This window comes from Haliaeetus leucocephalus, unplaced genomic scaffold (assembly GCF_000737465.1).
Source record: "Haliaeetus leucocephalus isolate CR32 unplaced genomic scaffold, Haliaeetus_leucocephalus-4.0 Scaffold206, whole genome shotgun sequence".
Lineage (NCBI taxonomy): Eukaryota > Metazoa > Chordata > Aves > Accipitriformes > Accipitridae > Haliaeetus > Haliaeetus leucocephalus.
The window spans coordinates 7,370,008-7,393,416 of NW_010972642.1; the positions used below are offsets into that span (position 1 = coordinate 7,370,008).

A 23,409-nucleotide genomic window follows, 5' to 3' on the forward strand; every position below is an offset into this window, starting at 1 on the left:
CTCAATGTATTGTTCCCTTTTGGAAATACAGACCCTGGAATTCTCAGTTTTCCGTATGTACAACAGACCTCAAAGTGAGAAATTTTCACTGTTGCTATTAAGTGAGTAGCAGCAGTGTAAAACCTACATGAACCAGCCCAACTTCACTCTGCAGCTGCTGGGGGGGGGCGGGGAGGGAGGGCATCGGGGAGGGAGGGCATGGGGAGGGGGGAAGAAGCAGCATCAGAGAACAGCACCAGAGAGAGTCTGACACAAGAGTGCAGGAAAAAGGAAGGCAGCAGGGAACCTTCTGCCCCACAGCTGCCAGGCTGAGAAAATTCCAGGGGATGGGGCAAGGAACAGGCAAAGACACTTTGGCCTTTTCCAGAAGCCAAGGCGCAGAGCACTTCAGATGTATCAGACTGAATTATAATTACTCTGACATACAAAAAATGAAAGCTTCAGCACAGTGTAGGGCCAGCAATCCATAATTCGCTCCAGTCATTGAAAATTTGATGGGGGATGGGAAAGACTTCGACTTTTCAGTTGGGGCACTGCTCTAAAAGAAATACATTATCAGTATGTGCTTAAAACTGCTTCATAAATATTTTTTAAGTCATAAAGAAATTAACACATAGAGACAAAATCTGGTCTAAATATTTTATCTCCAATCCAAACCTCACATTGTAAAGCACCCCTACTTATTTTGGCCACACCACTGCGATCCAAATAGATCTAAAGGAGGGGCACCTATTCAAATTAGTACTGCTATCAGTTTATCACTAAATAAACATATTTACAGACACCTTGTTATATGTGTTTCAGTTTATGAGAAACCAGTCTTTGAAATTTAGGAAAAAATCTGGCAGATAATGAAATTTCAGCATGGGACAAGAACAGCCAAATGGAATGCAGACCAGAAATTCAATCACAAAAGTGTAGGAGTAAGAAGAAATAAGTTTGGAGCTGTTTTTTTCTATTAAGATAAATAAAATATTGTAAATATTTTGTACCACATTATTCAGTACTACCACTGGAATGGTAATGAATGAATAAAACCAGAAAAGACATTTATAGAATCCCAAGTAAAATCCAATATTCATCAAAAATAGTGGAAATAAAAAGTTGTCATGTAGAACATCTACATGCGAGGGCCACACCACTTGTCCAGGCAAGAGGTAATATCAATGTGGATTTAGGGTAGCCACCTGCCATGTGTGCCATCATAACTCAAGCGAGTTGATTTCATGGCTAGGAGAAATAATTTAAGACTACTGCATCAAGGGAAAATCTGCAATTTTGTTAAGACCCTTTGACGTAACCAGTGTATGCTTTACAACTCCAACAGACACCTCCCTCTACACATTTGGTCTGCACCAAATAGGGAAGATGAGATAATATTCTGAATCCAGCAATGTGTACGCAACCAACGAACAATTAAACCGAGTAGTAAAAAGCAGGCGACTGGAAAACATGGAACCAAGGCTTACAGTGTATCAAGAAATGTCCTTACACTTAAAAAATTATAATGCACTCCAAAATCCATTTGTTCAGGCAATCCATGTACAACAGAAGGCACTGTTATCCATATGAATCTATCAATTCTGCACAGCAAAAACCTGAGAAGTGCAACTCAATTAGATGCAGCCTGGCCCCTCCCAGTCATTCAGGTTCCTTGAGGACAAATGTTTCCTTTCAGTCCATCAAATTATAAAAACACCACAAGAATTTGTACATTACAGTAGCTGGTTAGAAAGAGCATTCTGGTGGGGGAAGCACACTGCTATTTTCCAGAAAACCTTCAGCAGCATTAAATCACCCTCCCCTATCACTCAGAAGTCACGATGATTTCAAGAAAATGTAATGATGAGACCCTTCCCATTGACCTTTGTAGCTGATCCTTCAGTTGCCACCAGGAGTACTTCCAACAAAGTTAAATGCTGTGATCAGTCCTTTGTTGTCAAATGTGTAGCCACTTTGTTGTTCTATTGACTTAGTCTCTAGAATTCAAAAAAGGGAAAGGATATGAAAAATAGTCTATAGAGAACATCTTTGCCAGAGACAATACAGCTCAGCTAAGAATGCAAAGTTATGGGAAAAACTCTCGGTTGAGTCAAAATTTCATTCCCTATGTGCAGTGACAGTAATAAATTACACTCAGATTTTCTCTAAATGCATAAACGCACACACCTCTACAACAGAGCTGAGAAATTAATCTTTTACAGAATCGGTCTGTGTTACACTATTCTGTGTGCTTTTTCATTAAATCTGAATTTATTTTCCACAGTGCAAGCATCCTAAACATCTAAAACCTTACACTGACTGTGAAGACAATGTTAGCAGTTAAAAAGTTATTACAAAACTGTTAAACACATAATAATCTATAGTAACCTTCATCAAATGCCTGGCTGACAGCTAGATATTGCCTTAATTTGCTCTTCATTTCAAATGTCAGATTGTGCAAAACTAGTTCGTACCCTGTTCAAACAGCAGCACATGTCAATGAGAAGGCAATTAATTAGAAGCAACAGTAATCTCTCTGAATAACACACACTTCCAGGCAAGGGATAATATAAGCGCAATATCCTACTCATGCTTCTTAGGAAATCTTAATTAGCATGGAGATTTAGTCTCTCTGCTGTTACACATTAGATGCAGTTCCAACATCCCTGCAACACATAAAATGGCCCCAGAGAAGTGACCCACCTGCAGCATTTCGCCGGTGTTCTGCTAATGTATAAATTTCCTGCAGCTGTTTCTTCTGATCCTCACTCAACGGTTCTGTCAGTGAATGGTACCAGGCTGCATCTCGGCTCTGCACCGCTGTCAGAACAGGAATGGATGAAAAGTGACTATCAGGCTACACTGTAAGTTAATTTCAGAAGAACAAAATGAAACACACGAAATCCCTGGTTGGTTTTAAAACATAATTTGCACTGCAAAACAGGGTCAGTATTCCTGTCAGTTTTCTTAGTACAGAATCACCACTGTAAGAGAGGCAATCCATTTTGGGGAACTTAATTACATCCTCTGTTTTCTGAAACAGAAAGTTAACCATGTGGTGTTATTCATGGACAATGATGAAGTGAATCTTCTAATTTAAAACTCATATCAAAACTAAAAGCAACAGGATTAGTCAAACAGAAAAGGGAGAAAATAATTACCCCATTATGATTTTAAAATCTACAAAGTGACAAATACTTCTATATATAAAAGTCCCTCTAGTGACCGAGTACCACTTATTTAGGCTGTGACTGAAAAGTTCTGAAAGAGAACACGAAGAAAATTAATCTCAGGCTGTATTTGATACCAATTTTTTTTTGCAGTACTTATAAGCCAAAAATTCTTAGGACTGGACTAACATTAGAAAGCAAGATCACATTTTCTAGTTTCAGTAATCTAAATTATTACTTCTAACAAAGACAAGGTTTTCACCTGGTGATGATCATAAACATCTCTAAACTATTTCATTGTGTTATATCATTCTGCCAAATAGCCAACATATACCTAGAAGTGCTTGTGTAAAAAACTGGTATTCATCAACACCATTTTCAAGGTCAAGAGGTGTGCTGAACCCTTCAAGAGCAGTCTCTTCCAATGCATCTTCATCCCAGTCATCATCATCATCATCTTCATCCTCCTCCTCTCCACCTCCTCCACCACCACCACCACCTCCTCCTCCTCCTCCACCATGGTTCTCTTGCATCGCCTGGCTCACTTCATTTGTCTCCTCCTCATCACTCGGTATCTCTTCTGCAAAAGCATTGATGTGTTTTGTAAAATAAAGTTTAAAAAGTATAAGGAAACAATGACTTATGAATGAAGAACGATTAATAATCTAGGTTTTGGCTGGAAAGGGGACCCTCTGTTAACACCCTTCCCCCAAAATCTTAGAAGAACTGGAAAAATGAAGCTGTTAAAACGTTTCCTACATTAAAGATCAGTTAAACTTTTGTTTCTAAGCACACCTGGGGAATTTGAAACTGCCACCTTTTTTCTTCTTTCATTTATGCAGTCATTGTGCAATTATAGGATCCAAAAATTTTGAAGAAATGTGTCTTTGACAAAGTGTTCCATCAGTGTGCTTTTTAAATTACGAACAAATAGAGACTTGCATAGACTTCACATATTGACACAAAACAAAGAGAAAACCAGATGTAGACCAAATGTCTGCCTGCTATTCTTCAGAATGCTCCTTTATCTGAACAAACTTAAAATAGCATCTTTCATTTAGCTTTACCTTTCATTCTGCTTATGAAACAACTGTTACATCCTGAATTAAATGCAACTCCAACTTGCAATTCTAAACACTGCTATTTCTTACTTAAGGAAAAATATTTCTGACTTACGATCAAGATAAAAAAACAATCCCCCTCCAATTCCAAACCTTCTGCTTTTCCTGTGTTAATGGTTTAGAAAGAATAAAGATGACTATATCTGCAACAAGCAGGGTCTGAATCACAGGACAGAGATTTGAAAATTACTGTGCTGCTTCTATACTGTATTCCTATGCATTGAGAAGAATTCTGTAATTCCATTACAGAACAATCATGTGTGAAATTTGAGTGGATCACATAATCTGCTTACAACCAATCTAATTTTCAGACCTCAGACCATCTATCTCCTGTTCCAAGTCAAATACAGCCACACATATCTGCCTGCAACGCTGTGTAAAATTCACTCCCCACTATTCCCTCCACAAGGTATTCTTTGATGTTTTTCCTCTTCTGGCAGACACAGCTGTAAGAGGTCTCTCTACTCCAGGAACCTCAGCTGTCTCAAACCCCACTTTGCAAATCACTTTCCATTTGGACAAAGAAGACTTGCTAGGATTTCCTTAAAAGTTCAACCAAACAGGTCTTTCAAATAGTTGGGTACTAGGAACAGCTTCTTTCCAGGAATCAAGAATATAACCAGTGCAGTCCTAGCAAACTCCTGCTGCCTATGTGAGAAGACAAAGCACATTTGCAATCCAGAAGAGCAGACTTGCAAGTTTTATTGTTACTCTTAAACCAATACTACCCTTTCACAAAGTGTTAGCTCTTACACATTGAAACATTTTGACTACATTTTGGGAGGAAAAATCAATTCCTAAGATGATCTTTCAAGCACCCAGTAAGCCGAGCTATTTTCAGCCGACTAATGAGTCTTAAAAATGAACTGCAATTTCTTACCCCCTTTAAATTAAATCCAGACAAAATCCACAATGTGAAAAGGGGAGATTTTACCATTATCTTCTGCAACGTGTTTTTCATCTTTAGCATGATCCTCATGTTCTGTGAGTTCTCTTGAAGCGCAAACTTGTTTTAAGCCCAGGAAGAGGAGGAGGATTGAAGGGACAATCTGGGCAGCCACAGCATCCACTGCAGGCGGTCGGTTCTGCAATTCCATTAGGATGCTCAGTCCTATTATACACATCTTTCTGTCATGGAGTCTGAAACAACACACAATTATTAGACAAAAACCAGATTTTCACTGTAAGAATATGTAGACAGCATTAAAGTCCTGGTGCTTGACATGACAGAAGACAATGTCACAGAGACTATGTTCAAAGCCTATTTTCAAAGCTCCTAAACACTTTATTTCCTTTGTTCTGAATGCAAGTTCCCCACTGGAAAGTCCTTCTCCAGTAACAATTAAATACCTTTCAAGCACTGGTCAAATTCCTGGAACAACTGTTCCTGATTACCAGATACAAAGTTTGTAATACTAAATAAATACTGTTTAATAACTATGTAGAATATCTTGTCTTTAATAAAGCATTTGATACAGATTATCATCATTAAATATGATGGAAAATGAATTTGCCTTGGCTTCGATAGCAGTACTGTAGCAGGGACTAAAATAAGCAAAAAGACTATCAGTGAAGAGTAATCATAAGCAGGAATGCACTGAATTGCAGGGTGCATTTATGCAATGCCACAGGGCTAGCTGTATTTAAACATGTTTATTAAGAGTCCATCAGAATGGCTGTATTATACACTCAATTTCCAACACTAACTTGAGACACATTGCTAACTCCAGTGAAAGCAGGGAAATAATTCCACCATATCAAGAATAACTGGCAGTACACTCAAACAGGGAACCTCCAAATACATAGACCTCCAGTAAAACAAACAAACTATAGATAATTGAAGGGAAAGAAAATAATGAAATTAGTAGCAGAAAGCTTTTTATATGAGCATAGTCAGGAAACTAGGTAAGAGCCTACGCTCTTAAAAGTAAGAATTGATTTTCTCTTCCAGAAATAGAAGTTATTTGCAAATAAAACAGGGAAAAAAATCTCTAACTGCCTCTGCAGATATTCTTTGGTTCTCCTTTACTGGAAACACTGGTAGAATTCAACTCTTCTCTATCATTATGGTATTTTGCTATTAAGGGCTTGAGAGGAGCTTGTTTTGTTTGAACTATTCAGTTTGATGCTGACAGCTTCTGTGCAAGCCTTCTGCAGGACAAGTAGTTCCAGCAAGAAGTTCCAGCAAGACCTACAAAAACCAAGCAAACTTCCAGAGCTGGCAGAAAATGGCCATTCTCCAGACCCTCAGTAGATACTTCCAATACTGAATCAGTTTTACTTTGGAATGAAGAGGATACAAGTTGAGAGAGAAGAAACCAGTAAGATGTGCACAGACTGCAATAAAGCTTACAGGGGGAGAGCCAGCTCAATCCACCACTTCAAAAATTGCTGTAGAAATACAATTTTAAAAGTGCTTACAATTTCATTACCAAAGATCCCATATAACATGCTACTGAACTATAATATTCTTTAAGTAATACAAGTGATCATGTGTTACAGCTTTCTGAACTTTACATGTGCTTAAACAAGGCTGGGGATCTGGAGGGATTTCATTATACCTCCCACGTTGTTAGTCCTGTTAGGGCTTAGTGAGGTGATTCCATTCTCAGAGTAGTTGACAACAACAATAAATTATATATGACCACGGGTAACATTATGATCACAGAAGACCTTCCAAGAAAAACAAAGTCAACTAGCATATCAAATGGCATACTTTGTCATGTTGGGTTTGGCTGCTCCATTACATGTTGAAAAATGTTCCAAAATGCAAGTAGGTGAAGAGCATCCTTCCATCACTGGTAACTGCAATACTTTCTCTTCAGAAGGAATGGGGCACAAAAGAGGCCACACAAATCAACCAAGGAAACTGAGTCTTTCACAAAAAAACTTTCACAAAAAACTTTCACAAAAAAAAAATTAGACCCCTTACGCCTGTCAGTTTATTCATGTTGAAATCAAGCTCATCGCCATTTGCTCTCATGCCAACACTGTGAAGACCAAAATCCAAGCTAAAGATGACGCTACCGACGAATGAAGCATAGCTTTTTTGGGAGAGTTGTCCTTATTGCAAGTGCAAAAGGAAACAACTTTCTCTACCTCCTCTCTCTGCCAGCACCGTCATCCAAGTTTGACCAAAGCTCTGTAATCTATGCAAAAGATTTCTATCCTGCATCTTGACACTGGGAAGACATGAGGTTTCTTCAAGCCCCAAACGTATAATGAAGCAATTTCAGTGTACATGCGCCAGAGTAGTTAATGACACTTGGCACTACCTTTTATAATACATTTGAAAAAGCTACCGTTACACAATGCCAACTGCAAAATGAAACACAGTAAAATGTAAAAAAATCTTAGTAATTAGTGGCTTAGCTTCATACTAAATTATGTTTTCTGGACAGCAAACAAAAGTGCAAGAATCAAGCATTGCTGTTTAAAAGGGAGTCATCATTAGAAAGCAGCCCAAATGGCCAAAAAATACAGCATATTTGTCATGCTCCATTTTCAAGCTTCTAACCAGAGAAGTTGTGAGAATGAACACATGTCTTCAGAATATGTCTGTTATTAGAAGGCCCAGCAGGACAGCAGAAATCCAGGCATTAAGCCATCTTTAGTGAACCTGAGCCAGAAGGAGACTTGTTCCTTCCACCTGCCAGCAGAGACAAACAGCAGGATAAGCATCTGCCTTGCCTGAAGTTCAGCATTCTACTATGCCACAGCTGTATCAAGTACCCACAGGACTGGACAAGCAAAACAGAGTTTTATGTCATTTACATATTTTTGTAATGGCAAAGGATGGTTTCAGGACTATTCCTTTGCTAGCAAAAGGCTCATTATTTCAGCACCCTTCTGTCTGCACGAGGGAACTTGGATATGATTCTCCTCAGTGATTTGTGCTTCGAGATCCATACTTATTTGCTCAGCAACACACAATAGTCCTCCCTAACAATCACGAACTCTCCTTGCTCCCTCACTGGTATATGAAGCCTGAAGTGCTAAACATACAACACATGGCAGTGCAATGCACAACTCCTAGGTAAGTCTATTTTTAACAAGCTGCGTGTGGTCTTTATAATCTGCAGGACCTTTTCTTGCTAATACACTTCTTTCCAATATAGGACAAAAAGATCTAAGAATCTTTTGTATTTTAAACCAAGCTGAAAGCATTTCAAAAGGAAATCACTAAGCCTTTCCTTTACTGGTCTGCTGTGCTCCTTTATGTGAGGATCAAGTTGCTTTCTATTACATCAATCCAGTTCCTGGACAAACTGCAAATAATTAGCCATTTCCTTCTAGTTGCAAAGTTGGAACTAACCCTGTTTTCCTATAGAAGACTGGGATTTTATGTACACCTCTGAGAAAAATAGGATTTCTGACTATTTAAACTCCTATCAAATAAATCCCCCTATTCAGCTTCTAAAAAAATAAAACCACTTATTGAGGTTTTTTTGAAGCAAGTTGGATTTTCCTTTCACCCTAATTTCCACAGAAGAATTTTTAGATGAGAGTAAGCCTAAGTCATGCAGAAGTCTCACCCAAATTTCAGCTGCCAGGGAAAAGGTGGAAAACAATAAGGAACAAATGTTTCTACAAATGGCTTTTTGGTTTGAAGTTATTGTAGAAAACATTTAGAAATAAATAAATATAATATACTGTGGAACATGGGCATTATGGGCACACATCCACAAATACGTAATATCCACAATGACATGCTGGATTTATGCACAGTCTTACAATGAGTTCTGAGCTCTCCTTGCCTGGATCATTTTTAATATTTCCAATTTCTAATCAGTTTTAAATAGTTTCCATATTTTTAATAACATGGAAGAACAGTTACTTATCTTACCGTAACTGCTTTTCCCCTCCAAGATGTAGTATTCCCATGGATTCCATCTCATGCGTTCACAAGTGCTGCTCAAGAAATACTGCATTCTTCTGGCAAAAACCGTTGGCTCCAGCCTGAGACCATGCAGACATGCATAACCCTACTGCTGGCAGAGCAGGATCTATGAGTACTAAGACTTCACAGGAGCAGAATGACAGAGATTTATGTGCACAAAGCATCTTGAAGAGCTACTGTTACCGGTAAGTCACAGGTTTCCTGCACGGCTGACAAAGAAATGGCAGAAAGATTCACCTGGTCCTTCACACCTGGAGGTGGATCTATTTTGATCTTCTCCAGTTTGTCTAGGATCTGTGAGTGTTCCAACTGATTTGAATTTAAGCCTAAAACTGCCTCTTGCTGGAAAGCAATCAAAGTGTAAACCAAAGCAGCAGTGAATGATGGCTGGTGAGAAAAAGGACTATAGAAATCAGGGTGCCCACTGCTGTCTTCACTGATGAAGACATGAAGTCTGCAGGGGTGGACCCAAGGAAGGGTTTCAAGACAAACAGATTTTGTTTGTATTTCTGTCTTTTGTTGCTCAGTTAGGCCTCTGAATATCTGGCTGCTGTTCCGATGATGACCCTTAGTACCTTTACTAAAACAAACTGTCTTCTAGAAGCAGTGCTGTCCTGAGGGAAAGGGAGGAAGTCCCTTACATCACATCCATCACAGCGCCTGACAAGCAGTACTATAGCAAAAGCCCTACACCTGGAAGCCACATACTGAGGAGGCAGCACTGAAGGAAGAGTCATTTTTAGATTTAAGCAATATTACAGCTATTTATTTCACTGCTGGTAGCAGCAGGTCAAAGAGATATATTTTAATCTTCTGCTGCCATTCAAGTGCAGAGTCTGAGCAGAATCTAGCATCATGATCCCCGTGTTTCATTTTCATAGACTTTGTCAACTTTTGTCTCAGCTCTGAAGAAGAATTTAGTTGAACAGTAGTTGCAGTAGCTGATGCTTTTTGAAAAGCAACACAAAAGAACTGAAAGTTAAGCTGTAGCTCACAAGAGTACTTGAGGTTGGAGTCTAGTCAGATCTACAGCATTTTTCCCATCTGGATCTGACTAGTTTCTCATTGAATGCTCCAGGATGAACTTTTTAAGACTATAAATCTCTTTCATTTTTTATTTCTCTTAAAAAAGGAATTACAAGTTTACCACCTGCAGGGAGTATCTTCTTTCCTACTGTCTCTGTATGCGTTCAGCATTTGATACACAGTAGAAAAAATGACAGCACAAAGAGCTGAATCTCAAGAACTTTGCTCCAGCCATAAAAAAAAAAAAAAAAAAATCGGTACACAGAAATCCTAAAATGCCTTGCTCTTTTCTAAAGTCAGTAGATATAAAAATAATTTAGTAATTAACAATAATATTACCACAAGGCATTGGAGAGGTAGACTTTAAGATGCCATTTTTCAGTCACTGGCATTCCACAAGAAATGAAGGACGTTGGGTCCTTTATGCCTTCTTTGTCAACTCAAGTAACCCCTCTAATTGATAAGATGTGCATTTGTGTTAAGATACAGGATGTACTGTAGACATTTTGTATACTCAGCAGGTAGAAGTCAGAATCCTTGTGATCCTATGAACGGTCTGGTTTTGTTATAATGAATAAGAGATTTTTTTCCCCACTTTTTACCTATTTAATTTAGTATTTTTAATTTTTTTTTTCTTCAAGGAGAGACTGCTATAGTAATACCTTCAAATACAGACACAAATGGGGAATCTGCACTGTAAACACCAAAGCAGTCAATTTCTCTTATATCTCCAAGTTGCTTTCATTCTAGTAAAACAGACAGAATTAATGTGCAGACCTGAAATAAGGTAGTCTATGCTGCAATTCTACAAACTACTGCACTTTCATCCTCATCCCACTAAACTGTGTAGTTAGGACAGAGGAGGGAGGAAAACAATTTTTACCATGTACATTTGGTATGGGTTTTAAAAATCCTACAAAAGACATGCTGAGAGCAAAATATACCAGTTGTTCATTGATTGATTGGAAGTCACTATTTTATTACAGTTATGAAAAAGGTAATGCAGTGCTGTAATGCACCACACAGTTCTAAATTAAAGATGGACACTGAGGCAATAATGCAGCTATAGCAAGATGGCATATAATTCTGTTCAGGGAAGGTTAACTCAAATAAGAATTGGTATGGAGAAAAGCTATTTGGATGACTGGGGATTGGAGAAACCATCTTGTAAGAAGCCCCACAGAGACTTATTTAGAACTGGAAAGACAAGACTCTACCAGTAAAAAACAGGTAGGAAAAGAATGACAGCCTAAAATAAGGTATGCATCCATGGGTCAGGTGCTGCCTGTCTCGGCCCATGCTCATTCACAGCATGACTCCTAACACGCTGGCACTTCACTTAGTCTGTTGGCATAGACTATGCACAGAGAAGACATGTTCTAAGCCTATCCATACACGGGGAGTCAGAAGTGAGCCCCCAATGACAAAACATAACTCAAAGCAGGAAGGTGAGAGGTAGCTGTTAACTACATCTGACTGTCTGCTTTGCCCTTAAGTGGATTTGAATCTCACAGTCAGACACCACATCTCAGCTGAGTGGCTGAAGCACTAACTGTCAAGCACTGGACTTCACATCCACCCAGCATCAAGCGCATGCTTAGCTATGTGATGACAGGCTTTGTCCACCTTCATTTACTTTACAAAGGTTCAGCTCCTGCCCAAGTGCATGCTCCTGCAGTGTACACACATGTTCAAAGGAGGTCGGAATGAAGTTTAAATTCAGGAGTATGCTAAACAGTCAGTAGATCAACGGCATAATGATAAATATGCAAGTTGATCATGAACAACTTGCAGGGATTAAAATCAGAGTGTGGGATTCATTGGACACAATAATGGTTTTTTAACATTCAATGGAGCAGTTCAAAATACTTTATAAAATACAGAACAGAAAATACATATACAGTGTTTCAGAAAAAAAGGTAACAGCTCACTGAAATCCTGTTGGTCAGCTCTGAATATTACCCTTAATGCATGCTGGACCATCTCTTGGAGAAGCAGATAGTTTGTGATTAAGGAACTTAAAAGAATTCTGAAATATGATATGCATTGTACCATTGTATCCTCACAACACAGAAAATTCAGCACGTAGGTCAACAGACCTGGAAAAGTTACATGGACATAGGTCACCTTTACTGGCATCGCAGCAATTAGACCTGGTGTGGATTACTGTTATTTAGACTAACCAAGGAATGAGAACTCTTTCATCAACATGACTAGGGATATGAACAGAAGTGAACAAAAAAATCAAAACCATGGACTTTTAAAAGAAAAAAGACAATACTTGCCCAAGAAAACAGTCTGTGTCATTCATCCACTGGTTTATGAACTGCGCAGTAATGGGCTCAGGATTGTGTGGAAATCTGATGTTCTCTAAAGTGTGCAGAAGTAGGTCAGGATTGTAGTAGAGTGCAGCTATGGCAACCTGAAGACACATGGTACGAAGCTCGCTTGTTTTAACTCCTCTAGTTAATCGCTCCAGAACAGCCTCCACAAACAGTGGAATACACTGGGCATATAAATATAAAGGAGAAGAAGAGGAAAAAAAAAAAACCAAACCGGCATTATACATGTTGCCAGATTATATGAAAGTTCAAAAAACTTTTACCAGAATTGATCTCCAGAGTTAACTGAAGTCCAGGTATAACCTAGGAAAGCATTCTATTCAATTCCTAGTATAAAAGCATTTTAAGCCTCTGATTACATGCTTTATAAATCTTCCCCAAAACAGCTATTCTCTGAGCTAAAAATTGCCAATGTTATTCTCAGCACAGACAAGAATATTTGGGGCCATTTGGTGGAATTTGTTCTAGTGTGTATAAAAGGTTTAGAAAAGAACTCAAAGACATTCTTATCTTTGCAGAAAGATATCCAGCAATTTCAAAACTAACAGGCATTAAAAATGAAATTACCTAAACATGCAAGAAAAAGAAGTTTTTCCTAATAAATGTAAAGTGATGTTAAATTTCCTCTAAAAGTTTGAAATGGGTGAGTTTATTCAGATAAAAGTATGCACAAATTTCTACACAATTAAATAAACATCTACAAATATTTCAGTGGGCAGGTTTATGCTTTATAATAATCTGTGAAGCATTACGAATGTTTTAGTTTATGAGTTTCAGTTCAGTGTGCAAACATTTTAATTCACAGAGTTGTGGAGTGCAATTAAGCCTTCCACCACATACTTATATCAATGCAAATGCCTACAATTCACTTTAATCCCTTCCAGATTTCTTTTAAAAATAAAATCTTTCAGGGAACATTTTTATCTTCAATGACTTCAGATTCACATTAGTAAAGTTATATTGGTTTCATTGAAATTAACTGAAAATTTATCACTGAAGTCCATGCATTGTACTGTGGCAACATCAAATATGATATGTTAAACTAATTTAGGCTGGAGTGTTATGTAAAACATGAGAACAGAATTTAGCCCTTCATAGGAAAAAGGCTACTATCTAAGACCGTGTTCTAAGAAACTCAGGAAAATTGTGTTTATGTTTTTCCCAGCAATCACAAATCAGCCACACTAAAAATTCTTCATTTCCAAATGCACTGAGTAATTAGAAATATTAAAAAGGACCAAGTTCACATTGTTTGAAACAACTTCAGTAGTTGGATATGTATAGGTTAACCTCTCAGCCACAATAGTTTTAACAATGTGTGTTTTGCATCAGAAGGGAAATCCTATTGGAAGAAAGCAAGAAAAGACAATCCTGCACATCATACTATATCGTTCTCATTCTGCCTATATTCATTTTCCAGTCATGCCCTCTAATCTCAAAAAAAAATCTTTCTGTATTTCTCCCCATTCCTACACTTTACATTTTCCTTAAATTCTCTAATTCCAACTGCTTTTCTCAGAAATCATACACATATCATTGGAAACCAATAAAAGAGAAAACTTGTTCAATATATATCACCTGGTCAATACCCCGTCCTTTGCATTGAAGAACAATTACTTCTAGGAGTTTGGCTGCATGGCACTCTGCATCTTCTCCTGCATCTCCTGTTAATACCTAACAACCAGAATGACAATTTAGTTTATTAGTATTAATCACTGACAAGTCTGAAAGCAAGTGCTCCTGTACCTGCACACATCAAAAAGCCTCTACATGGCGTATACATATCTGTTCATGCTATATTTTGTGAGGAATTAAGACATATAAAAATCATCTCTACAGGACATAAACAACAATAAGTGGCTAAAGATGAATTTAAGAATTTAGAAGAAATTGCTATAGTTCTTTATGAATGTTAGTATTCTTTATATGTCAATGCTTTCCCTTTTTTAAAGGAAATGTTACTTGTATGAATCATTGATATTTTCCACATTCTGTTCCTGGTTTTTTACTTCAATTCTAATAGACACTGGCAGATTAACAGTCTGGCAAAGTGAAGTCCTATGTCTAGGCTAGTTGTATGTACGTAATCACTCTCTCTATATATGCATATACATGTGAAACTGACTGCTTCTTCTCAGTACATTTCAACCCTACATTCAGTGTCAATCAAACCTGACAAAGAAGCAGAATTCTGAAACACATGCAATTTCTATAAGTTTCTTAAAAATAAGCAGGTAGCTAGATGCATAACACTCTATAGTGCCCAAAATCAGAGAAAGGCTGCAGTGTGGTCTCACACTTTATTATACATGAGAGAATCAGCATAAAAGAAACATTGTAAATGTAGGAAGAACTTCAAATGAGTTTGCCCCTTAGCTGACAACTAAAGAATCCAATCGCAAGATAAAACAACACAGGAAATACAGGCTTCATTAATTCCTCTACTTACCAAAATAGCTGTTCATAGAAGAGAGTCAAGATAAACAGCAACTTTCTCCCACACAGATTTGTGCATGTAACTTTTTAAAAAGCATGTCACTTAAAAAGTGTGAAGGTGCTATGTGTACTCAGAACTGAGACGACACCAAATTTCATTTTGTTCTGAAATGACTGGCCACCACCTGGCATGTTCAGGTCACTCCGCTAATCTGATTGTTAAGTACCAGTGATAAAAGCGACAGTAAGAATCAGAAGCCTTACCTTTTTACACATAGCATAAATGATTTCTAAATGCTTTGGGTTAGACAGTAAAGTATCAGTGTCAATGGTCACATAATTATGCAATAGAGGCATCATATCTGCAGAACAGGGAGAGCAAAAGAGAAAAAAATTACAAACTAATCCATGCAAGTGCTAACTAACCAGTGAGGTTGTAGACCTATAATGGAATTCATTAGCACAGATTCCTGGGTATGGTTGGAAATCCAAACTCTGCAAAAGTCTATTCTAGCAGAATTCTTCATGAAGTGCACCATGCAGGGTGCATTCTCAGAAGAGGAAATAGAATAGGACTACATTTTAATTAATTAATTTGCAGTTTCACATTAACTTTGTATATTTCAGCTTTCTTTGAGTTCAGGACCTCCTACAATAACTGATCACACTGACAGATTTGAACATGTTTCTCCCACTTAAATACACTCCTGTTACACTCCCACACTAAACAGACAGTCAGGGCATGACTCAAATACAGGATCATTTTAAACCAAGACACTAAATGGAAGTGACCCTTATTAAGGTGGGTTTTAGAGATGAATCCCTAAACAGTGGAAACATCAATAGAATAGAAGTGATCATACCTGCAAAGTACTCAAAGCAATCCTGCTGGAAAACCTCATATAGAACACCTAAAAGCTGCCACATTTGAGGTGAAATCATCTGGCATGTCAAGCTGTAGGCCAAGGAGAGAATTTCTTCGTAAAACTCTGGAAAGGAGAAACAATCTGAAGTAGGGTGCTTTAAAAAATAAGTTTAGCTTGCAAATACCTTGAAATCTGAAACCAAGCCCCAAGTCATATAACAACTAGAAGACTGCAATTAGTAACTAAATCAACATGTAGAAAAATAATACAAATTGGAAAAGACTCTTAGATGGGCCTTATGTTGGCTATAGTCACAACAATATGCATAGTTTTTCATTATAAATACACACCTGAAAAATATCTTACCAGCACAGAGACATTGCTTCTAAACAATTTACTGAAAAACATTTTTATTTTTCAACATTTGCTTTTTCTTGAACGCCTTATCACAAAACTGTGTAGCTCTTTAGTGCAGGGTACAGATAAAGCAGTCATTTAATTGCAGACCATGTCCATAAAATACTAATGTAATTGTAGTGTTGTCCTTTAACACAGCTAGCTAAAACTATAACCAGAACTGCATCTTCTGCTTTTGAGTCTCACCTCCAAAACACAGTAGCCAGCCTGACTAAAGCACAAAAGGAGATCAGGGGAAACAAATCATAACTGAAAATGAATGCCTTCTTTTCTTTAAAGAAGCACACACACAAAAAAAAGATGAAGTTCTGTTCAGGAAGATAGTACTGTTTGCAATAATCAATTTATGAATTTTTAATGTAAAAACTTGTAATGTTTTTCTAAACATTATCTCTAAAACATACCTATAACGTGTTTCTGCAAAACAAGGCCAATGATCTGTAAACAAATGCTCTCCAGCTGTTGAGTTATCTGAAATAAAAACATAAAGCAGTTTATTTAAAAACTTAGAAATACAGTAATTTAATCAATGTATTTGACTAATTCAGTTTGAGAAGTTCTTCAAAGCAAAAAGGCTTTTATCACTTTTTAAATGCTGCAATAACAATCACAATATTATGAAATAAGGTCTCACTGATGTAAGTACTGAAATTTTCAATAAACAGTATTGCTTTAAAACTTGTCACTTACAGCATTTTTCTTTATTTTTAAAAAAATCTTATTTTATGGTTATTCTATAGATCCTATAAAAAACTGTATCAGTTGTCCTGTCTGGATATAAAGTAACACTGTACTCAAAGTGTTTGAGATAAAGCCTCTGTCCAAAATCTTTGAAGTAGAATGGGTTAAAAGGAAGAAAGGAAGAGATGCTTTTGCCTAAGGTCTATGGAGAGCTTCCCAGAGTAGGCTCAGCAAGAGGAACCCATACAGAAGTTGGGAGCATACAACTGTGCTGAAGTCAGGATTCAGCCTTGCCATGTTGGACAGTGAGACTACATTTATGAATTACACTAAATTACAAGGAGAACTATAAGGCCACATTATAATACTAATTAAAACCAGCAAATGCAGACATTTCATGTTTTTACCATAGGTCATTCATTACAGACATAATCTTGCAGGATGTCAGGCTTTCTGGGCTTGTTCTAGCAAAGAGTTTAAGTATGTGACCACAGATTCATCCACTTACCTTCAGACACTTGACTCAAAAGTTATCCCCTAAACTCTCTCCATACTTAATGGTGAAAAGGAAAAGAATTTCTAAGGAGTTTTCAGCCTCATATATCATTTCTATATCACTTATATCACTTGTAAAATGATTAAAGATCCTGAGATGAAGAGCACTCTGCACAATGTTTTAGTTTGTGCTTCACACAACAGAAAAACAAGCTGCTAAGTTTATACCAAAAATACCCCAACCCCAAAGGTTTTCCTAGGCTAAAACCTGAAGATCCACTTCAGACTATCGTTCCTGATGCTCAGCTTAGCTACCAGATTTCATTTTAGCTTTCAAAAGATGCAAGGCGTTTTTGTAAAGGAATGAAAGATGTTCTGAAACCCAAAGGAACACAGTGGTCTTACAGGAAAATAATTAGTATTTTAATGAATGTATTTTTTAAATTAGAAGCTTCATAAAAAAATTTCACACTTGCAATGAAACATTCTCACTGTACATCAAGGAAGCAAAACAATCTAGGACAAAGCACTTTTATGCCAAATGAGCTTAAAGTTACTGACTGACTTTGCCTCTCTGGTCAGTCACTGAACTGCTTCCTACCTCAGTCAGCCCAGGTGGTATAAGCAGAAAGAATCTCTTTCTTCCCTGATTATGTGAAACGCAGACTTACATCACACCACAACTGGGAGACCAATTCCTAGGAATTCTATCCAAGAAATTGCCGGGTAAACAACAAAATATGAGTCATCGTTGTAAAAAATCAGCCTTACACAAAATATTTCTCCCTAAAATCTATTTCAACAGTCTGTAATACAATCATCCAAGGAAGTGTTTATCAGAATAAAGGCTAAGGATTTTACCCTCAGGATATAAATTCCCCTCAAAGTTGAGGTCTAAACAATTAAGAAATCACAAAAGTAAACTGGGCTTTAAATTCAAATTTGTCAGAAATCACTTGGTACAAATCCACCATCCTGCTATAGTAAATGCACATGCATGTCAACTCAAGTAATGCAACATATAGAAGTGCTTGTTGTCATGAATGAAAGGCATGACGGAAGAGCAGGAGAAAAGAGGTATAAAAGAAAATCTCACCTCCTTGTGATCTTCCACAACTGTCAGGATAGTGTCAATTGTGTGCAAGATGCCCATGGCCATAACCGTTTTGTCCTCTACTTCCTCATATTCTTCACTCTGAAGTACTTTACCAAATATTTCAGCCTATGAAAAAAACCAACCAACTTGACATTCAAGAGCAAACTCACATTTCTAATTTCTCATGCAAAACCAAGACAGCTAATGCAACAGCAGCAATGATTTATCTGTAAGAGCTGTCAGCGTTGAAAAATATGCTCCTTACTTTTGAAAGGGGAATATAGAAAATTAAGAACTTCTCTTTTTTTGAGAAGTCTGGCTATGTTAAGTCATTTGAAATGTTAAACAGTTAGAGCTTGGCTTATTAAAACCAGTGACAAAATTCAGTAACTTTGAAAAACCTATAGGTTTTAAAGATGCTTCACACAGGAAAAAAAAATATTGTGAATACTAGAGGCGGACCTTTATAAAGATTACTTTAAACAATGTGCAGTTCAAACAAAGTTCATTAAATGTTTACCAAACTAGGCATGTGCTTCTGACTGGACTGTTATTTTAGTATTGTCTCTTACCAGGTGTTGCGTCATGTCAACGGCGATAGTAGCTACTTCCTGACTGTATTCACAGATCATCTTCTGGATTACATTAGTAAGATCATCATTTTCCGTCTCTCTAACAATGTGCAAGAGCTCTTGCATAACTGGCCGTACATAAGGCTTCACATATTCCTTGGCTAAAAAAACAATTGAAACTAGGTGAAATCAACTATCCATAAACACAAATATACAGTATCTCAAAACTACTAGGTAACTGATACTCTTGAACAAAATAATTTTTTTAAGTTTAATTTACTAACAACAACAACAACAAAAAGCCAAAAAACCTACCCAAGGAACTTTTACAGCCCATAACTAGTAAACTAACAAAGTAAATCAATTGTAGATTTACCACATTCAATACAGAAACGCCATCTACAACAAAAATCCACTGTTTGGGGGGAATACACGCCCTCATACATAGGCAGCATTCGTTCTTAAACATACACACTATTTCACTTCACTAAAGAAAAACAAAGACAGGTGTTATTTACTTTATTAAAAGAAATATGTTGATTGTAACTTCTTTTGTGCAGAGACCTGCCAGAAAAACTTGAATTCAGAATTCTGGGATGTATACAGTAACTAACGAGCAAGTAAAGCTGTCTAAACACAATGAAATGTAATGTTCTGAAATCTATGTCTTTAAATGGCAGAAATGTTTAGATACATCTGCACCAACTTCCTCATCTCTTCAAAAAAAAAAAACCAAAAACATCAGTGTATACAACTGATGAATCACTGTAGCATACCTTGCTCTTGGTTGCTTATTAATGTCTGAAGAGCTATGGCTGCTTCTACTTTGACAGGCATTTCCTTATCATCGATCAGGCTCTTCTTTGCCAATTCTACTGCATTCCTCAAGTTTAGCTCATTGTGAAATTTCAAAGCACTGAATGAATGAAGTACCCAACAGGACTGCATGACAAAAAGAAAAGCAAGTTAGGGACTATGGCAATTTGTAGAATTTTTTAACTGATTCAAAAAACAATGCTAACAACCTCTCTGTTTGCATGTATTGCTTTTTTTTTTCTTAATTATGGTGTATTCATACAGTAAACATAACACAGTTTCTGCACTCAAGCAGTTCTTTATTTTTCTTTCCCAAATTCCAATAAATTCAGTATGCACATAACTGGCACTCATAGTTTTGGTCCTTCTGGGGGAAAAGAATCAGAACAGAAATTAAAGAAAAGTAATTATTTGTTTATGACTGATATGGGCACTCGGGGATTTTCTTCAAGCTACACTCAAACTGTCATTATCTACCCTGTGGAAATCCTGCCTATTCTTCACAGCCATCCAACCACTCTAGTTATTGAGTTCTGCTAAAAAAAATGGTCACAAAAGGGCCACAACCACTGCTCAAATTCTCCAGTCCGATAGTAAGAGGTAAACAATAATATGACACAGACTTTTCATCAATTCATTTAACTGACAAATAATTTTTTTAAATCAAAATGCTGAAAAATTACTGTACAAGGTTGTTATTTGAAATTTTACTATGTATTTGCTTTATTTCTTTCATTAACATTCAGAATAAAGTCAAACTGCAAAGGAAAGAATCATGGCAAATACTGAAATTGATATAACTGGTGAACTTACTCTAGCTCTGAGGTACCCCAGGTTAGACATGAACAATGGAAATACGTGATTCTGTAACATCAGCTCCATTTGATCCTTGAAGACACTCTTCTGTTGGTGTAAATAAAAATTAATTTTCGAGACCATTCCTTTTACTTACTTCATTCTAGCCAGTAATCCATTTCAACTATCAACTACGGGAAATACAATGACTTATCTATGTAATAACGGTATTCTCTCATGAAAAGATCTGGATCTCGTACGTTGAACTGAACAAACCTCAGAAGCATAGCAAGTTCAAAGCTAGATAAGTGAAAGAACTGTATGTATAAAGCTCAGCTCTATGTTACTCATTACAATACCATAAACCGGAATTTTCATTTTCTTTAAGGCAACTGATTCCAGCAGATTTTTATTAAAAATTAATTAAGATCAATATCCTAGTACCTGCATTCTTCCTACAAAGGAGTACATACATACCTGAAGATAAATATAAGCTTAGTATGAAACAGATCTGAGTTTCAAATGACCTACTGTTATTATAAGCATCAAAATTAATTATTTTACACACTACAACAACTTTTTTGTGTTTATTAATGGACTAAGATAATTCCCTTGTGACGAAAATCTCCTTGGCTGGAGAAGGATATTCAATGAAAGTTATCCTTCATTATTCCAACCTTGGCAAATCCCAAGATATTCACAGGAAGCCAGACCAGCATGGATACTTGGGACTCTCCTAGCACGTATGGCCCCAGGGTACTAGAAAAGATATATGCTGAGGACTGTGTTACCACCTGAAGGAATGATTCACTGGATAAGATAGGAAGAGGGTGAAAGGGGACATTCAATACAAAATGTATCTTGGGTGATCACACTTCTACTTCACCAATGCACACACCATTTTCTCCCACATTGACTCCCCAACCTTCAGAGAGGCAGATGAAGCACTGAGCAGAGAAAAAACACAGAGAGGGAAAAGAATTTTCCCTTGTGCACATAGGTCAGAGGTTTGCATGCTTAAACTGGAGCCACTGTGGACAGCCAGGTGGCTAAAGCAAGGTCATTGTGCCTATGAGCTCCTTACAATCTATACCTCAGTCAGCTCACCAGCCAGAAAGCACTCACAAATCGAGTATTTTATGCAGAAAAAAGTTCTTGGAATTTTTCAATCTGCCAAATCCAAAACACAAGAAATTCAGAGTTGAGAGGCGTCTGCAGTGTTTGGGGATTATTAAAGTGTAACCTCATGTTTCAAGACAGAAAACTTCAAATAGGAGCAGTATACTGGAATAAATCCCCCTTTTTTCACCAGGACAGAGATAAATGGGTTTAGAAACCCCCAGTTAATATGCAAGGCACCTCACAACAGGAACAACGTCTTCCTCTTTCACTGTTATACTCCGGCATGAGATAGGGCATTTACAATCCAACATAATGTACAAAAATTCTGCAAAAGTTACTGATGTTTCAGTATTTCAGATCAGATCGTGGATTGGTACATCGGTAAAAAATAGATGGTAAATGTTGGTAAGATGTTGCTTGTAACATGAAGACACATCCTGCATGGAGAGACAACTCACATAAAATAAAATAAATTACTTTTAAAAGGAAGCCTCCAGCACAAGGCTGCCATTCTTATGCTAAAAAGTGATAACTTTTTGGCAATTACTTCTGACATGGAGAGAGGGCGTATTTTGGACTCCACCGTCTATAAGCATAAGGGAAACTGTAATCAATATTACATTAGAAAGCAACAGTGCGGGTTAAATGTGTATTCAAATTCCAGAAAAATACTCAAAATCCTGAAGATACTGTCTATAAAAAAATGGAGGAAGGACAGAAACTCTGTGCTCTTTCCAGTTACTTTCAAAACTCCCAACTGGCTGATGAAATAAGACTTAAAAGCCACACATTGCAGGACAAGGAAGCTGGAAAGCTAGACAAAGCATTCCTGCAACATGTTAAGTAAACATTTTTCTGGAAGCAGAAGCAGCCCACAATAGTGCAGGCTGTTAGCAGGTTTGCTAAAGAATCATCGGTGATGTTATTGACGGAATGCATGTTTGCTTTTTTAACACCCTTCCATTTTACTAGTAAAGCAGGAGAGGACCAAGGAACTGTTCTGTAGCAAACAAACAGAGCTTTGGAAAAACTTGAGAGGAAAAATCCGCGTATAAAATGGGAATATGAAAACAAGGAAGGAATGTTAATATTTTTAAAGAAACAAACCCTGATTCTTATTGCAAAGTGCAATCTCTCTACAAACTTTATAAATATGGCTAAGGACTAGCCATACTTTATAAGCTAAGACTTTTTTATTGGAAATGGCAGTTGATAATAAGAATTACAAACCTTTTTCACTTCTTTACCCACTTACCTTCAATAAAATATCTGCTAGGGATCCTATAACATGCAAAGCTCCATCCTTTTTCCTTGGATCAATGTTTGGCTCTGTCAGAATCTGGTAGCAATATGCCATCATTTTTGGTAACACCTATGTAAGACAGAAAACACATAATCTCCTTTTGTCAAATTATTTTAATATCATTGTTTAAGTTAAAAACTTCATAATGACATTTTTAAGTAGAAACTTTATCTTGGCGAAAGCAACTGTGAGGTACTATGTGTAGCATCTTTCCATAGTTAAAAATCAAAAGGTTCCTTTTTTCAACTTTTCAGCCAAACTTGTCAAAA

General features: G+C 37.0%; 1 protein-coding gene across 3 annotated transcripts in view; it reads right to left on the reverse strand.

Annotated features, from left to right (window-relative positions):
• Positions 1–226: 226 nt before the first annotated feature.
• IPO8 (importin 8) overlaps positions 227–23,409 on the reverse strand; it is a 46,581-nt gene continuing 23,398 nt past the window's right edge. For 2 of the 3 annotated variants that reach the window (XM_010566220.1, XM_010566219.1), the window contains exons 12-25: positions 23,093–23,209; positions 20,734–20,823; positions 19,881–20,046; positions 19,105–19,265; positions 18,533–18,658; positions 16,665–16,731; positions 15,841–15,966; positions 15,242–15,339; positions 14,120–14,215; positions 12,485–12,705; positions 5,208–5,413; positions 3,487–3,732; positions 2,686–2,802; positions 227–1,979 (exon numbers count right to left, since the gene is read on the reverse strand). In XM_010566220.1, the coding sequence (XP_010564522.1) occupies positions 1,882–1,979; positions 2,686–2,802; positions 3,487–3,732; positions 5,208–5,413; positions 12,485–12,705; positions 14,120–14,215; positions 15,242–15,339; positions 15,841–15,966; positions 16,665–16,731; positions 18,533–18,658; positions 19,105–19,265; positions 19,881–20,046; positions 20,734–20,823; positions 23,093–23,209 (1,935 nt within the window). In that variant the 3' untranslated portion in view covers positions 227–1,881. Of the gene's footprint in view, positions 1,980–2,685; positions 2,803–3,486; positions 3,733–5,153; positions 5,414–12,484; positions 12,706–14,119; positions 14,216–15,241; positions 15,340–15,840; positions 15,967–16,664; positions 16,732–18,532; positions 18,659–19,104; positions 19,266–19,880; positions 20,047–20,733; positions 20,824–23,092; positions 23,210–23,409 lie in introns of those variants that run through there. The other variant, XM_010566221.1, reaches the window with a different exon arrangement.